This window comes from Podarcis filfolensis (assembly GCF_964270895.1).
Source record: "Podarcis filfolensis genome assembly, chromosome: 17".
NCBI lineage: Eukaryota > Metazoa > Chordata > Lepidosauria > Squamata > Lacertidae > Podarcis > Podarcis filfolensis.
The window spans coordinates 10,562,630-10,580,309 of record NC_139621.1 but is presented as its reverse complement, the minus strand read 5'-3'; the positions used below and the strand labels follow the sequence as shown (position 1 = coordinate 10,580,309).

General features: G+C 45.7%; 1 protein-coding gene and 1 long non-coding RNA gene across 3 annotated transcripts in view; both read left to right on the top strand.

Annotated features, from left to right (window-relative positions):
• Window positions 1-2,998: 2,998 nt before the first annotated feature.
• Window positions 2,999-17,680, top strand: part of KRI1 (KRI1 homolog) — a 27,182-nt gene continuing 12,500 nt past the window's right edge. Inside the window, exons 1-12 of one of the 2 annotated variants that reach the window (XM_083593237.1) lie at window positions 2,999-3,142; window positions 3,983-4,056; window positions 5,181-5,286; window positions 5,455-5,557; window positions 9,040-9,091; window positions 9,519-9,553; window positions 10,510-10,606; window positions 12,214-12,291; window positions 14,738-14,868; window positions 15,690-15,810; window positions 16,019-16,114; window positions 17,463-17,633. In XM_083593237.1, coding sequence (XP_083449363.1) covers window positions 3,058-3,142; window positions 3,983-4,056; window positions 5,181-5,286; window positions 5,455-5,557; window positions 9,040-9,091; window positions 9,519-9,553; window positions 10,510-10,606; window positions 12,214-12,291; window positions 14,738-14,868; window positions 15,690-15,810; window positions 16,019-16,114; window positions 17,463-17,633 — 1,149 coding nt within the window. In that variant the 5' untranslated portion in view covers window positions 2,999-3,057. Of the gene's footprint in view, window positions 3,143-3,982; window positions 4,057-5,180; window positions 5,287-5,451; window positions 5,558-9,039; window positions 9,092-9,518; window positions 9,554-10,509; window positions 10,607-12,213; window positions 12,292-14,737; window positions 14,869-15,689; window positions 15,811-16,018; window positions 16,115-17,462; window positions 17,634-17,680 lie in introns of both variants that reach the window. The other variant, XM_083593236.1, reaches the window with a different exon arrangement.
• LOC310753131 lies at window positions 9,560-10,494 on the top strand. Its single transcript, XR_014543214.1, has 3 exons — window positions 9,560-9,798; window positions 9,832-10,008; window positions 10,339-10,494. It is a non-coding gene; the product is annotated as an uncharacterized lncRNA (long non-coding RNA).

Here is a 17,680-nt window from a genome sequence, read left to right as displayed (position 1 = left end):
CTGATAAAAGCTGTGAACAACCCATTAACACATATACAAAATATTTTGCATGCACCTTTATGGCATTGGGGAAAGCTTTTGTTTTTGCACCTGGTTCACGGACCCTTTAAGACTCCTTATTACCTCTGGAGCAGAACCTCAGTGAACAAGCAATTTATGGGTTCGTCATCACTTCTGAATTTTGGCTATAATATAAACAGCCCCTCTCTGCATAAGTGTCAAATTCCATCATCTAGAGAAGCATGCTGACCATTGCAAGCCTTTGAATGATCCCCTCCTGTTCACACATTGAGCTTTCCTGGTGCTGAAGAGGTTAGTTGAGACTAGTTTCTGATCTTGCTTTTCGGCTGATTCTCCCTTTGAGTATGGAGACCGGACTGAGGCTGAAGACATTTATGTTGGGAAACAACTTTAAATCAGCCCCTAAGCACAGCAGCGTCTTCTACAGGAGGAAACTACAGGAGCAAAGTTGTTAGTGTTGAATTTACGGTGTGGCGAAGTGAAGAAATAAACGACAAGGGAGGCTTTGGGTAAATCAGGCCGAGAGGTTCCATTAGAGCACCTTGATTCCTATGCTCTTCAGATAGAGTACAACTGGCCTAGAAGCTCCATTCTCTCTAGGTTAGCCTCTTGAGCAAGCCTGGAAGGGGCGAGCTATGCCTCAAGTACTACCCACCACACTGCTTACTTCTCTGATACGTATATTGGTTGCTGTGGTTCGTGGAAGCCCTTGAAGCAATTTCCTGCTTCTCTCTGATGTTTGGGTGGGAGGCAGAGGTTTCGCCCTTTCAATCTGCGGTGGAATTCTACGGAGATCATGTGTCCCAATTCTGCAGCAGTGCTGAGACACCAGAAATAGTACAGCGAGGGGCGGCTTTTGTGCCAGCGAAGGCAGACAGGCAGCAGCAAAAACAACCTGCTGGGTTGAACTTTATCGCCCAGAATAATGTCCCAGCTGCTGGGTGTGGCACCCAGCGATATAGGGAAGGAAGGAAGCCAAGTGTTTTGTAACACCAGTTGTCTGCCTTCTTGCCAAGCGGGGTGTGTGTGTGTGCGTGTACGTGTACGTGCAACCCCAGACGGAGATAGCAGACGCTTTAAAAATGAAAGCACAAACAGCTGAGCCTGTTTTGCAACTTCACCAGGTTCGATTCTCTGCCAAGTACCCAGCATTTGCCAGGAAACCACTAACAGCTGAGAGTGGGGATTACCGGCAATGCATGAAAAACTACTGCTCCTTGTCTGTGAGCTGGGTGATGCCCTGCCCTTGGGAGGGCTTTGAAATTCCTGGGTTTTATATGTACCATGGTGTTTCTCCTCTCTGCACTCCTCCCAGCAGTCATTCCTCTTCCGGTCACTGCTATCGATCCAGTAGTGATGTCTGGAAGTGAGAGCTGGACCATAAAGAAGGCTGATCGCCGAAGAATTTATGCTTTTGAATTATGGTGCTGGAGGAGACTCTTGAGAGTCCCATGGACTGCAAGAAGACCAAACCTCTCCATTCTTAAGGAAATCAGCCCTGAGTGCTCACTGGAAGGACAGATCGTGAAGCTGAGGCTCCAAGACTTTGGCCACCTCATGAGAAGAGAAGACTCCCTGGAAAAGACCCTGATGTTGGGAAAGATGGAGGGCACAAGGAGAAGGGGACGGCAGAGGACGAGATGGTTGGACAGTGTTCTCGAAGCTACCAGCATGAGTTTGACCAAACTGCAGGAGGCAGTGGAAGACAGGAGTGCCTGGCGTGCTCTGGTCCAGGGGGTCACGAAGAGTCAGACACGACTAAACAACTAAACAACAACAACAATGGATGCATGACCTGACTTGTGCGTCTCCAAGCACTGCAGTCATCTGCAATGGATTCCCACACATTGCCAGCCTTCGTGTCACGTTTGCAGACATCTTTGTAACACAGAGCTGGTTTGCTAACGGGCCTGGTGCCGGAAGCTTACTCCCCGTAGACCACGTCCTTGAGGAACCTGCCAGCTTCCCTTTTGTGGACATGACCATGCCAGGGTAGAGAAGGTCCACCTGCATCAGCACATCTGCCCCAGCTGCAACAAAACATGTCTCTCCTGTATCAGTCTCTGTAACTCTCCAACGGTTTGACTTCACCTCCGAAGGTGAAGAGATGCATTTTAAATCCAGCTTGGTGGATATTGCTTCCATTTAAGTCTGTATGGAGCTGCAGACACATTCTACTCATGTAAAAACATGCTGATTTCTGGACCGTCCGTGGGCCGGATTGAGAAGGCGAATGGGCTGCATCCGGCCCCCGGGGCCTTAGGTTGCCTACCCCTGATATAAATGAAGAATTAATAGTATGATGGTTTATATATTTTACTAGAATTAAAATTGCAGCTCCATACAGACTTAAATGGAAGCAATATCCACCAAGCTGGATTTACTTCTTAGTAAACACACTTGAAAATGACCTACAAGAACGGCAAAGGAGTGAACTAGCAAAAAAAGAAAAAAGAAAAAAAAGAGAGAGATTTCAATCAGATCTACAGTCTGGAAAAAAGTAGAAATTCATAATGTGTTTCCGTGAGTTTTTTTAGAGCATCAGACTTGCAGGTGAAGAAGGCAGAGAATGAAAAGTTTTAAGACTTTAATAGCTCTGCTTCGTTAGTCACTGCAAAACTATATAATTACATGACAGCGTGACACACACGCACACACATACATAGTGGGAGAAAATCATTATGATTTTATTTATTTACTCCACAACATTTATACTTACAACGAGAAAGCAAAGAAAGAAATCCGAAACCATACTTTTAAAACATACGAAGGTTAAAAATATTTCTGAATCAGCCAGAATCCCAGATCCTCGGCGACAATCGAATCCTGTTTCCCGGACTCCAGTCCACGATTCGAGACTTTTAAATCGGAATTAGCAGAAGCCGCCGCCCGATCTGCAGAGTGTTCTTCTTCTCCTTTCCCTTTAACGGGGTGGGCGGAGCAGAACGCGCGTTTCGCAGCCGCGCGTCCTCACGTGCCGCCTTGACCCGGAAGTGCCCCGTGCCCACGTGCGGGAAGACACGGGGCGGAGGAAGCATGTCGGCGCAGCAGGAACTGAGGATCAACGCGGCGTTCGCGGCGCGCTACGGGCGCTACCGGCGGCGAGAGGAGCTGCAGCGGCGTGAGTGGCGGGCGGACGGGGAGGGAAGTGGAGCGAGCCAGAGCAGCTAGTGTTGCCTGCACTGGCTGGCAGCGGCTCCGCGGGATTTCAAGGCGTGGGAGTCTCTCCCAGCGCTGCCTGGGCTCGAACCAGTGCCGGATTTACGTATAAGCTAAACAAGCTATAGCTTAGGGCGCCACTCTCTTGGGGCCCCCCCAAAATATTTAAAGGGGGGGGAGGAAACTGGATGTACGTTTCCAACAGTGTTTTGTGTTGTGTAGGCTCCTATTTGTTATGTGCATATGGCTTTAGATACCTGTTAGGTCCATAAATTACCATATAGCATATATTCAACACTTAACATCTTTCCGCAGGGCCTGCAAGACAGAGCTGTTCCATCTGGGCTTTGGTTTGGACTCAGTCTGACCCTTATGTTCCTTCCACTTATGGTTTTGATCTATGGGCTACTATAAAATGAGGCTGCATTTTAAGTTGTATTTTTAGCCTGTATTTTAAATTGGTTTCCCCCCTCCCTATTATGTTTTTTATTGTAATTTTACTGGTGTTAGCCGCCCTGAGCCCGGCTCTGGCCGGGGAGGGCGGGGTATAAATAAATTATGATTATGATTATGATTATTATTAAAAAACAGCAACAATTTGTTGTTGACAAAAGACAGCTGGACATATAAAGGGCCCCATTACCTTCAGTAGATTAGGACCTCATCAAACCTAAATCCAGCCCTGCTTCTGCCTGGGCTTGAACCCAGAACCTTCAGGGGCTAGAGGGAGGGTTGCCCTTTGTTGCTCCTCTAACATCCCTGCCCGGCTCCTTCCCTCCTTCTCTCCCTTCCACCCCTGCAGTGCAGGACCGCTATGGGGATGCAGGCGAAGGCGACGGGTCGAGTTCTGAGTCTGAGACCAGTTCCGAAGATGAGGTGAGTCCCGCTGCTTTTTTCAGCTGCGGAGAAGTTTCTGTTTTCTGTTTTCAGAAGTTCTGTTTTCTCTGCTGGGAAAACTTTTGGGTTTTTTGTTTTTTTAAAAAATAGTTTTTCATATTAAAAATTTAAAGAGATTTTTTTCAAACATAAATAATAAAAACAAGACTCCAAGGCAAGGAATCTCCTGGACTTACATCCTCCCCTTTGTGGGTCCTATTATTAATCGAGAGGTCCGGAGGGTGGCAACACGAGAACAGGGCCTTCTCTGCAGTGGCTCCCCATTTGTGGAATGCTCTCCCCAGAGAAGTTCACCTGGTGCCTTCATATCTTTAGGCGCCAGGCAAACACGTTCCTTTTTAACCAGGCCTTTGGCTGACCAGATTGACATACAACACCCTTTTAGAATGTGGCTTTTTTTGGGGGGGGGGTTATTGGGTTATTTACATCTCCATTGTGTCCAGAATTCACCCTACAAGTGATATTCCAATCCCACTAACAATTTTAACTGTTTACAATGTGTATAAATTTTCCCCGTTCCTTATTAAAATTTTGATCTTCCTGATTTCTGACTCTTTCGGTCATTTTAGCCATTTCAGCATAGTGATGGACTAAGTTGTAACTTGGGGTCTTCTGGTTTATTAATCAACTTTTTCTCAATAACCTTTATATTTTTTAATATCTCCTCTTTCTTTCTTTCTTTCTTTCTTTCTTTCTTTCTTTCTTTCTTTCCTCTTTAATATGCTATTCTGCCGCAGAAAGAAACCCCTCATCGCTGCCTTGCTGGCGTCCCAAACTATGCCAATATCAGTACCTTTATTTGTATTCATATCAAAATATTCTGTAAGATATTTTTGAACCCTTTCAAAAGCCTCCACATTATCTAATAAATTTTCATTTAATCTCCACCTAAAGGATGTTTTATCCTTACCTTTAAAGGCAATTAGTTCTGAATTATGGTCAGATGGGGTTTTTGGCAAAATCTCAGCTTTTGTAATTCTTGGACTAAGTTGATGGAAATAATTAGGGTTTTGTTTTTATTGGAGAAGGCCAGGACGGCAGGTCCTCCTGAATATCTTTTTCAGAATATATCCAATCTTAATTGCGCTCTTCTCCTGCGGCAGGAGCTGGACCCCAGATTGGATCGCGCTTTTTACAGCACGCTGGCGTTGCTGAAAACCAAAGACCCGCGGATTTATCAGAAGGATGTCACGTTCTACCGCGAGGAAGGTAATCGCTGATCCAGGTTATGATTTCTTGCCTTGGGGGCAGCTGTGGAACATTCTGGCTTGGTCCGGGGAGACTTTTCAGAGGATTTTCTGATCTAGTTTGGGTCCCTAGAGCAGCTTGTTTTCTGGAATTGTCTGTTGGATCATCTATGATTGCTTCTGTCAGCAGATTCTTCTTCGGATAGCGAAGGCGAGAAGCCGCCCCCCAGGAAGAAAGAAAAGCCCATGTTTCTGAAGGACTATGAGAGGAAGGTCATTCTGGACAAGGCAGGGTAAGGCATGAAAATCAGGGTGCCTGCCGTGTTAAACCCCTAACCTGGGGGTCTTGAGTCTTGAACTGTTATTACAGTGGTACCTTGATTCTCAAACACCTCGGTACTCAAACAACTTGGAACCCAAACACTGCAAACCCGGAAGTAAGTATTCTGGTTTGTGAACTTTTTTCAGAAGCTGAACGTGCTGCGTTTTGAGTGTTACTCTGAGGTCTTTCTGCTTTTGCTATTTATTTTGCGTTTTCGTTTTTTCAGCTCTTTTTGTTTTGTTTCTGTGACTGTGTGGAACCCAGTTCAGCTACTGAATGATGGATTGTGTTTCTGCAGTACATTGTTTATTGCTTTCATTTTATGGCTCAAGGGTCTCGTTAGATAGTAAAAATCATGTTAAATTGCTAGTTTAGGGGTTGTTTTTAAAAGTCTGGAACAGATTAATCCACTTTGCATTCCTTTCTATGGCAAAGCGCACCCTGGTTTTGGAACGCTTTGGTTTTGGAATGGAATTCCAGAACGGATTAAGTTTGAGAACCAAGGTACCACTGTATTTGGTCACGTTACTTGAGGTGGGGAACAAATGTTAGGATGAAGCTGTCTATGTTGTTGTCCTTTAATGATGGCAATGCTTATCTCGTGGAACACATGAATAAGTCGTTCTGTCTTATGCAATCACTGGGTCACTACGTATCTGCAGTCAAAAGTGGGAATGGGTAGTTCCGATCAATATGTGAAATCCAGCCTTTGTGCCACCACACTCTTCTGGCCACCCTGCTCCAACCCAGCCAGATGGGCTGAGTAGAATAATAATAAGAGCAGCAGCAGCAGCAGTAGTAGTAGTAGTAGTAGTAGTAGTAGTAGTAATAATAATAATAATAATAATAATAATAATAATAATAATATAATAATACTTGGCCACAGTCCATAAACAATACTTGTGTAAAGACACCACTCAGGCTTGCAAATTCTTAAGAAACTGTACGAAACAATTTAAAGAGAGAGGACAAAGATGTGAGCATTAGACCTCCAGCCTTTCTTCCCAAAAAGTTGCTATGTCAAGGAATATAATATGATAGCCATGTTGAAATATATAAAAGGATGTCACATAGAGGAGGGAGAAAGGTTGTTTTCTGCTGTTCGACAGTGGAATTTGCTGCCAAGGAGTGTGGTGGAGTCTCCTTCTTTGGAGGTCTTTAAGCAGAGGCTTGACAACCATATGTCAGGAGTGCTCTGATGGTGTTTCCTGCTTGGCAGGGGGTTGGACTCGATGGCCCTTGTGGTCTCTTCCAACTCTATGATTCTAAGGAAACTGGGGAGTTATCTTCCAAGATGCTTCATCAGCTGGAAGGCCAACAGCACTCTGAAAAGGGTAGCTCCATGCCAAAGTCCTTTTAGTAGTTCAAAATTTCCTTTATAAAGGGTGAAATTTCTATCGTTTCCCACCTAATTCGGAAAACGTTTCCATGGGCTGAGATGTGCAGATAATATTTGATATTACGGAACATCTGTTTTGTTGGCAGGCTGTGCTTATGGAAAGCTGAATTTTCCATAAAAAGAGGGAGTGTTCCAAGATACCTTCCCCTGTTGTGCAGCTTGGGGGGGGCATCTGATACTTCCTAAAATTGTTACTATCGCCCTTGCCATTTGCTTGTCGTGGCAGTGGTCCTGGTTCCCCAGACTCCATGTTGTTGTTGTTTAGTTGTTTAGTCGTGTCCGACTCTTCATGACCCCATGGACCAGAGCATGCCAGGCACTCCCGCAGTTTGGTCAAACTCATGCTGCTAGCTTCAAGAACACTATGCAGCCATCTCATCCTCTGTCGTCCCCTTCTCCTTGTGCCCTCAATCTTTCCCAGCATCAGGGTCTTTTCCAGGGAGTCTTCTCTTCTCATGAGGTGGCCAAAGTATTGGAGCCTCAGCTTCAGGATCTGTCCTTCCAGTGAGCACTCAGGGCTGATTTCCTTAAGAATGGATCGGTTTGATCTTTTAGCAGTCCATGGGACTCTCAAGAGTCTCCTCCAGCACCTTAATTCAAAAGCATCGATTCTTTGGCAACCAGCCTTCTTTATGGTCCAGCTCTCACTTCCATACATCACTACTGGGAAAACCATAGCTTTAACTATACGGACCTTTGTCAGCAAGGTGATGTCTCTGCTTTTTAAGATGCTGTCTAGGTTTGTCATTGCTTTTCTACCAAGACCAGACTCCATAGCAGACCTGAACTCTGCCTTGGAGGCGGACAACTTGAAAGACTTAGCAAAGTTACCTGACACAGAACCTGGTTCCCAAACTGAACATGAGTCTGTGTAGACAGCTTCTTTATACCCATCTACCTCCCTTAGCGCTGCCACCCTTTCAGCAGGACCACAAATATCTCCTCCCTCTGGACCTGTAAGGAGGTGAAGGCCTTCTGGGAAATGATATGTAATGAAATGTAAAAAATGTTGAAATATACATTTATGAAAAAACCCCAGAAGCCTTTACTATTAAGTATACTAGGCCGAGAAATATATAAACAGGATAAAACATTGTTTTTATATGCAACAACTGCAGCGAGAATGTTATTAGCTCAAAGATGGAAACAAGAAGACCAACAAAACAAGAGTGGCAGATGAAATTACTGGACTATGCCAAATTGGCAAAACTGACTGGAAAATTCTGGAACCACCAGGATCCGACTTTTCTGAAAGTCTAGAATAAATTTGTGTTATATTTGAAAGACCACTGCAAACAACTAACATCACTAGTAGGGTTACAAGGCGTTTGTAAGGTTAATTTTATTACTTACTACAGTTAATTTAGTATGTAAACAAGATTATGATCTAATAACAATAAGGTATACAAGAAAATGCAGTACATAAAGAATAGGTTTGAAAACCATCAATCGGGGAGGGGGCTCATGAAGGCTCATGCAGGCTCGGAAGCCAAATGTTTTATTCACTTTTGTACACCATGATGTTATGTAAGAAAATATATGTAAAAACCAATAAAAATTATTATAAAAAACAAAAAAAGTACCTCCTCCCTCTGTCCATGAATTAATGTCCAGCAGAGATTCAAAGATAGAGGGAACAGCATCCCTCTCCTCTGTGTGAGACTTGCTTTGGAGGGGGCGCTTGCCTCCCCCCTGACAAATTATTCTTTTGCCTGGCCTAGATATGTTTCCGACTGTCCCTTTCGCTTGATTTTATTTTATTGGTGATGATAGCGTTTGATCTCATTTCATTCTGATGCAAGTTCCTTTCCATCGCTCCACGTTTATTTCTTAATATTGAAGGTGAAGAAGATGATGCAAACAATCTCTGCGCTTCACTCAGTCACAACTACAGTTAGGGTCGTCCCCACCCCCTTTTCCTCTGATTTGTACATCTTACTGACTTTTTATAGCTGTCGTCTCAAAAATTAATAAAGATGCATTTAAAAAACACACACGTTTCCCTGCGTTGTACAGGATGGAACGATCAACTCACTACCCCTCTTTTCCTACAGGAAATATGAAGATGAAGAAAACGGTGAAGGAGAACCAGTTAAAAACAGAAAGGTGAGGCTGGGAATCTGGAGATCCCTGTAGATCCCCGCCTGAGGAACAGTTTTTATCCAAATGTGATTTTGATTTTAAATGCAGTGTAAGGTAGTCTCTGTGGGAGTATATTGTGTTTCATTATGGGGTATCAGTGTTTTTAGGGGGTTAACCAGGCTGGGATAGCTGGGATAGCAGGCTTGTTGGTTTTTGAATGTTTGATGTAGATTTTTTTCAGTTTCGTTGTTCTGAATGGGACAATGACAATAAACATTATCGTATTGTATTGTATCGTGAACCGGGGCTTGGTGCGGCAGTTGCTGTACAGTTCTTGGAAAATTGTGCTGTTTCTGGCCGAGGGAATTCCTGGCCCATTCTAGGAAAGGTGCACAGTTGTGGCACGGTGTATTAACCTTCTTCCCTCCTCCCCCCCCCCCCAATTTTTCAGAGTTATGTAGAAGAGCAGAAGCAGCTTAAGGAGAGGTGAGCTGAGAACTGTGCCGGAGAGGAGAGCCAGACTCGTCAACATAACAGGCTTGCGGACATTATCTCCCCGCCCCCTTTTGACATTCCTCTTTGAGTGTGCCATCATTTCCCGGTGATGAGGTGCATGAGGGATCAGGCCCCATTCCCAAATGCCGTATGTGGGGGGAGTATGCTGCCATTACATAATGCGGGGGGGGGGGGGGAGAATCACTGCACCTGCACAGCAGCCCCTTGTTGTTGCTGTTGTTTTTAACTTTGAATTTCACTGTGCCAAGCACTGAAAACAGATTCTGAGACTGAGAATGGGCTCCTTCCCTTCTCCTGAGCTGGGCTTTTCCCATCATCCCAACTCCCATCATCTAGCTAACAGGACCAGTGGTCAGGGATAATGGGAGTTGTAGTCCCAAAACATCTGGAGGGCCGAGTTTGCCTGTGCCTGATCTATGTTGACTGTCCCTGGATCAAATGACATTTCTTCTTTAACTTCTCAAAGCTGTTAACCATCTCAAGGTTGTCATCTGAACTAGCCAGATGTTTAACTGAGAACCAATCAGTCAGTCCATCATTTGAAAAATAAGACTCTAGATCTGTCTTACCCAAAAATGGCAACTAGACATTCTGTTTTGGCAACTGTAACCTTGGTTTAAGGAGCCTTTTGGTGCCTAGCTTATACAGTGGTACCTCATGTTGTGTAACCTCCAGGCTACAGAAGCTTCAGGTTACAGCTGCGGCAAACCCGGAAGTGTATGTTGCCGGGTTCACTGCTTGTATGTGTGCAGCAGCGCTCTGTGCACCGTGCGCACGCACAGAAGCAACACCTTTAGTTACAGATTTTTTGGGGTGTGCATGGCACCCCAAAATGAATTAAATCTGTAACCAGCGGTACCACTGTATATCTGAGTTTTTAACACTCTTTCTAAACCTGACTTTGCCCTCCCCACCCCACTATGCAGCTTCCAAAAGTTTGTGGCCGACAGTGATGAAGATGATGATGAAGGTGGAAGCTCAACATCCTTGCTGCAGAAACGGCCCAAAAGTAAAGAGGAGAAGGTGTGTGTGTGTGTGTAAAAGAGATGCCTCAAATTGAAAGGCTAAGGGTGGCGATTCCTTCACCGTCCTGTAGCAGTAGAAGTTGCTTTCCTGGTGATGCTCCAAAATTCAAGCTTGAGCATCAGTAGGCATGCTATAAGGTGACCCTGGTGATACCTGGCTTTTGATGGCCCTGGTGAAGACATCTTTCTTAACGGGAGCAGGAGGTAAGGGGCTGAACGATACATATTTTAATAGCCACTAAACTTTGAAATGGGGACGCGGGTGGCGCTGTGGGTTAAACCACAGAGCCTAGGACTTGCCGATCAGAAGGTTGGCAGTTCGAATCCCCGCGATGAGGTGAGCTCCCATTGCTCAGTCCCTGCTCCTGCCAACCTAGCAGTTCGAAAGCACGTCAAAGTGTAAGTAGATAAATAGGTACTGCTCCGGCGGGAAGGTAAATGGCATTTCCATGCGCTGCTCTGGTTCGCCAGAAGCAGCTTAGTCATGCTGGCCACATGACCCGGAAGCTGTCTGTGGACAAACACCGGCTCCCTCGGCCAATAGAGCAAGATGAGCGCCGCAACCCGAGAGTCATCCGCGACTGGACCTAATGGTCAGGGGTCCCTTTACCTTTAAACTTTGAAATGTGTTTTAATGTTCAGATAAATGTAGCTGCCTTTAGTCAAGGTCAGGGTGGTGCATTGTTGTTGTTTAGATTTACCGTATTTTTCGCCCTATAGGACGCACCGGCCCATAGGACGCACCTAGATTGGGGGGGGGGAATAAAGGGGAAAAAATTATTTCCCCCCACCAAGCGCGGGGCTGGGGCGGGGGAAGCCCGAGCTTCCCCTGCCCCCAGAACGGGTCGGAGAGCGATGGCGAAGGTGCGCGCACCTTCGCCATTGCTCTGGGAGCTTGCGCGGCTGGGGGCGGGGGAAGCCGGAGCTTCCCCCGATCCCAGCCCCCAGAACGGGTCCCAGAGCGATGGCGAAGCTGCGTGCAGCTTTGGCATCGCTCTGGGAGCTTGCCGGGCTGGGGGGATAGCTTCCTGAAGCCTGGAGAGCAAGAGGGGTCAGTGCGCACCGACCCCTCTCGCTCTCCAGGCTTCAGCGAAAGCCTGCATTCGCCCCATAGGACGCACACACATTTCCCCTTCATTTTTGGAGGGGGAAAAGTGCGTCCTATAGGGCGAAAAATATGGTATATACCGCGCTTTGTCTTACGTTCTCAGGGTGGTTCACAGAATAAAATGCAGGATAAAAATAAGCACTTAATCTCACGTTGCCACCCTCTGGACTTCACGTGGAGGAGGCACACAAAGAAGGGCCTCGGATGATAAACAGAGAATCTGGGATGATTTATATGGGGAGAGGCGGACCTATTGGTATTGGGTTCCTGAGCTGTTTAAGGCTTTATAGGTCAGAACCAGCACTTTGAATTGGGACCAGAAGCTAGTTGGCAGCCAGTGCAGTCAGGCCAGGATCGGTGTTCTATGCCCAAGCCAGTGAGCAACCTGGCCTCCAGATTCTGTACTGGGTGAAGCTTCCAAACAGTTTTCAGAGGCAGCCCTGTGTATAATCCATGACATTGTTGCCTCGGTTCTACCGTCTCTTCTGTTCTCTCAGGAGCACGAGGAGGCAGACTATATCAGTTGGTTAAAAGGTCAGGAGAAGCCACAAGCAGAGGAAGCGCTCCGGGACCTGGTATGTATGTATTATTATTATTATTATTATTATTATTATTATTTAATATTTTTATTTATTTATATGCTGACAAACAAACATAAAACAACACAAAGATGTACAATATATTACAAACAAAATACAATAATATATAAATGTAAAAATAAAAATAGAAAAAGAGCAAAAAGGGAAAAGCAAAGAACATTGTCTCAAAAATAAGATATGTATTAACCTAAATTGGACTCCGTTTTCTTTGTTGACTTCCTTCGTCCTCTACATGGGTCTAATATCAACCATAGTAATCTGCTTTCTTTAATCTTCTTCTTAACTTACTTTCTATTTTAATTGTCCTTATTCTAACCGTACATCAGTTTACAGAAGTTAATTAAAACATGTCCAAGAAGTAATATGCGGGCATTGCTTCTTCAGATAATCACTATCTTTCCCCTAGTCTTTCTGAAGTTTTTGTTTGCTGTGGCCCCTGATCATGTCTGTCAGTCTGGCTAGTTCCATGTAACTGAATAATTTATCTTGACATTCTCGTTTGGATGGAATTGTTTCTTTTTTCCCATTTTTTTGCGATCAGGGTTCTAGCTGCCACCACAGCATACAAGAATAGATTCTAATCTTCTCTGGGTATATCTGTATCAGTTATTCCCAGCAATAAGGCTTCTGCTTCCACCAAAAAAATTAAATCTAAAGATTTTCTTCATTTCTTGAAGGACTAAGTCCCAGAAGCCCTTAACTTTTTCACATTGCCACCACATGTGTATAAGTGTGCCCTCTGATCGGTTGCACCTCCAGCATAAGTTGGATTCCGTTTATACATTTTACAGATTTTTGTAGGTGTCAGATACCACCTGGTATGCAATGGGCTTGGCGACCCATCGCTTTGGACGACACTGGAAAATGGGCCACAATGATGGGCAGCCCCATCTGGCTCTGTATGACCACTGTCTGGTTTGTGGCTTCTTCCTAATAAATTAAGGCACTGTTTTCCTCAGACCTAGACAAGATTTTTGCAACAGGCTTCAGGAACAGCTGCGACTCCCAGAAACGCATGATTGGGGTTGCAGTGCCTCTCCCAAGACGCTCAGTGTGCTGGTCTTGGTCTTGAGAGTCTCAAGTTAGCTAGGAGAAGGGATCCGACCATTTGCTGTTTCCTTAAAAGGTAAAGGGAGCCCTGACCATTAGGTCCAGTCGTGGATGACTCTGGGGTTGCGGCGCTCATCTCGCTTTACTGGCTGAGGGAGCCGGCGTACAGCTTCCGGGTCATGTGGCAAGCATGACTAAGCTGCTTCTGGCAAACCAGAGCAGTGCATGGAAACGCCGTTTACCTTCCCTCCGGAGCGGTACCTATTTCACTAGTTGCACTTGACGTGCTTTCAAACTGCTAGGTGGGCAGGAGCTGGGACCGAGCAACAGGAGCTCACCCCGTCGCGGGGATTTGAACCGCTGACCTTCTGATCGGCAAGCCCTAGGCTCTGTGGTTTAACCCACATTTCCAGCCGCCTCAGTAAAGTAACGGAACAGAAACAAGCATCTTGACACAGAAAGGATTGGGCTCCGTTAATTCCTGAGTCCTGCTAAATCCACACCTCGAGCTGTTTTCTGCTAGTCTGAGGCTAGCAGAACATTTTTCTGCATGAGCAGGCACTTCCCCACGTTGCTCCAGGAAAGCATGTGTCTGCCCCATTGATTGATTGATTGATTGATTGATTGATTGAATTTATATATTGCCCTATACCCGGAGGTCTCAAGGTGGTCCACAGAAAAGGTCACAGTATTTAAAATAAAAATAAAAGCAATAACCCCATAACAGCCCCCCCAAGAAAGATCCACATTTTAAAAGGGTACGGGATGTCCATCAGGTCAACCAAAGGCCTGGTTAAAAAGGACCGTTTTTGCCTGATGCCTAAAGGTGTATAATGAAGGCTCCAGGCGAACTTCCCTGGGCAGAGCATTCCACAGACAGGGAGGCCACTACAGAGAAGGCCCCGTTCTCATGTTGCCACCCTCCGCACCTCTCGAAGAGGAGGCACACAAAGGAGGGCCTCATAAGATTATCCCAGGGTCCAGGCAGGTTCATATCAAAAGAGGCGGTCCTTGAAGTATTGCAATCCTGAGCCGTTCAAGGCTTTATGGGTCAAAACCAGCACTTTGAATTGGGCCCGGAAACTAATTGGTAGCCAGTGCAGTCAGACCAGGATCGGTGTAGTATGCTCAAACCATCTTACTCTGGTGAGCAACTGAATTCTGCACTAGCTGAAGTTTTTGAACAGTCTTCAGAGGCAGCCCTACTTATAATATATATCACACACCGTTAGGATGAAATGGTCCTTTGGGGGATTTTCTGCACTGTCCCTGTCTTCCGGAGGAGTCTTTGGGTGTGGGCTTGATGGTATGGTGAGCCTTGCTCGGGTCTTGAGGCGGGTGACTTCATTTTGGGTTTCCTCTGTTTCCCCAGGCTCCCCTTAAAGAATACTGGAATGACCCACAACTCGATGAGGGGGAGCGCTTCCTGCGAGATTATATCTTGAACAAGCGCTACAAGGAGGCAGATGATGGAGGGGAGGAAGAGGAGGAGGAGGAGGATGGGTGAGTGCCGATGGATGGATTTTTGAGTTCCTTAAGGATAGGGCATAACTTTCCCTGGTGTGTCTCCCCCCGTCCCCAATCCAGGAGAAGGTAGATGGAAAGAAAATTTAATTTGTTGAGCTACCCTCTTCCCCCATTCACTAATAGTGCACCTTCATGGGCAAGATCTAACACAATGTCACTTAAGGAGATGGGCATGCCTTCTACAGTTGTACCTAGGGTTAGTACTTAATTTGTTCCGGAGGTCCGTACTTAACCTGAAACTGTTCTTAACCTGAAGCACCACTTTAGCTAATGGGGCCTCCTGCTGCCGCTGCGCCACCGGAGCACGATTTCTGTTCTCATCCTGAAGCAAAGTTCTTAACCTGAAGCACTATTTCTGGGTTAGCGGAGTCTGTAACCTGAAGCGTATGTAACCTGAAGCGTATGTAACCCGAGGTACCACTGTATAGTGACACCAGGATAACCTTATTCTTCCCACCTTTATTGGTAGAAATAATTTTTTATTAAAAAAAAAAATCATCCATGCTCACATGGTCCAGAGGTAGGTGTTCATGGGTCCATGGGCTAAGTTATTTGCACAGAGTTCTTTCCTCTTAAAGTTTCTGATTTTCACCAGCAATACCAGGAAAGATCATGCTTACTAGGTGCTTTGCTTCTCAGTATTCTCTGGTTGGCCTCTGTTATTTTCTCCTACCGAGAGAACCTACCTAAGGACTCTATAAGGGCTCTTGGTTACCCCATAAGGGATAAAGAAGCAGTTATTTCTTATAACACTGTCCTTGCGCTATAGTCCTGCTCATGTTCTGCCTTCTCCACAGGCTCCCCGGAGTGCAGCTGGCTATATCGGATTCGTCGGATGAGGGCGAGCTGTTCTTAAAGAAGCAAGAGGATTTCGAGCGCAAGTACAACTTCCGCTTCGAGGAGCCTGAGGCTCAGTTGGTGAGGGGCAATGTTCTCTGCCTGCACGGGCCTGGGAAGTTAGGCTTTCTTGTCCTGGCGCCGTTATGTTATGAGTGACAAGAGGGACGTCCTCTCTCTGTGGGGAGACTGGGGTGATGAAAGGGGGTGCTGCTGGGATCTCTGCTCATCTGAAGAACGCGAGGCTGAAGAGTTCTTCTTTTCTCTTCTCCGATACCTGTACTGCTAGATGAAAACCTATCCCCGCAACATTGCAACCTCGGTGCGCCGGAAGGACGAACGCCGTAAAGAGAAACGGCAGGAGACGCAGGAGCGCAAGAAGAAAGTGAGTTCTGCACAGATACGAGCGGATAATGTTCAGCTCTATTGGGCTGCCTAGGAGGGCTGAAACTTTTGCCTATTATTATTAATATTATTATTAGAATTTATATACCGCCCTATACTTGGAGGTCTCAGGGCAGTTCACAGAACAAAATCAAAATATAAAATCACAAAATATATAATCAAAATGAAACCAACAACCCAATAACACGTCCCAAAAACCCCCACATTTTAAAAGGGCATAGGGTAGGAGTAGGCAACCTAAGGCCCGGGGGCTGGATCCGGCCCAATCGCCTTCTCAATCCAGCCCGCAGACAGTCTGGGAATCAGCGTGTTTTTACATGAGTAGAATGTGTCCTTTTATTTAAAATGCATCTCTGGGTTATTTGTGGGGCCTGCCTGGTGTTTCTACATGAGTAGAATGTGTGCTTTTATTTAAAATGCATCTCTGCTTATTTGTGGGGCATAGGAATTTGTTCATTTCCCCCCTCAAAATATAGTCTGGCCCACCGCATGGTCTGAGGGACGGTGGACCAGCCCATGGCTGAAAAAGGTTTCTGACCCCTGGTATAGGGTGTAAAATCAAATCAACCAAAGGCCTGGTTAAAACGGAACGGTTTTGCGTGGTGCCTAAAGGTGTATAATGAATCATTTCATTTCTATACCGCTTTACATTTTTCAGAAAAAAGCTCAAAGCGGTTTACAAACCTACAATAAAACATCAAAAAAGTAATCCAGAATAAAATGTTACTGAAGAAAGTCAAATATAAATTATACATTCCAAGCAACATAAATAACGGGAAACTAAAATGTTAAAGATTTCAGAATAAAATATTGCAAAGAAGTTAAACACACATTTAATGCCGCAAAGTTAACCCCAAAAAGTATCTGAAACATTTCAAAAGAAAACATTACTAAAGGAAGTCCAGTATAAAATGCACATTTAAAACAGCATAATTAGCAAGGAAATAAAATATAAACGTAGAGTATATCTGCTGCTGTTGCTGCCATTTCTGCCAATGGTGGTTCATGGTGGGCGACAGCAATGGAAGCTCAGGCTCAATGACCTGGGTCTGCACTCAGACAGCCAAGATGATCTCTGGTCTCTTCAGCAACCTCAGCTTTTGTAGCTGGAGTCAGTCCAGACCCCGCCCTCCCAGGTCAGGTGGGGAAAGTCCTGCAAAGCGGAGAGCAGGTCTCTCAGGACTCCCAGGGAAGTGTAGGCGGGTTCAGGCATGAAGGCGCCAAGCGAATTTCCCTGGGAATAGCATTCTTCAGACGTAGATCTGGGTGCCGGATGGGCCAAATAACGGCCTCCTCCCGTAATACTGTGCTTTTCTTCACCCTAAAAGGAGAAGGCTCAAAAACAGGAGGAGCTGAAGCAGCTGAAGAACCTGAAGCGCCGGGAGATCCTGGAACGGCTGGGGAAGCTGCGTGAGATCACCGGCAGTGCAACCAGCACCTTCCAGGAAGTGGACCTCGACGGGGACTTTGATCCCACCCAACATGACCATCTGATGGAGGTGGGTGCATGTTGTATACCAGTGCGAAGGGTTCTGGCTGGCAGCCA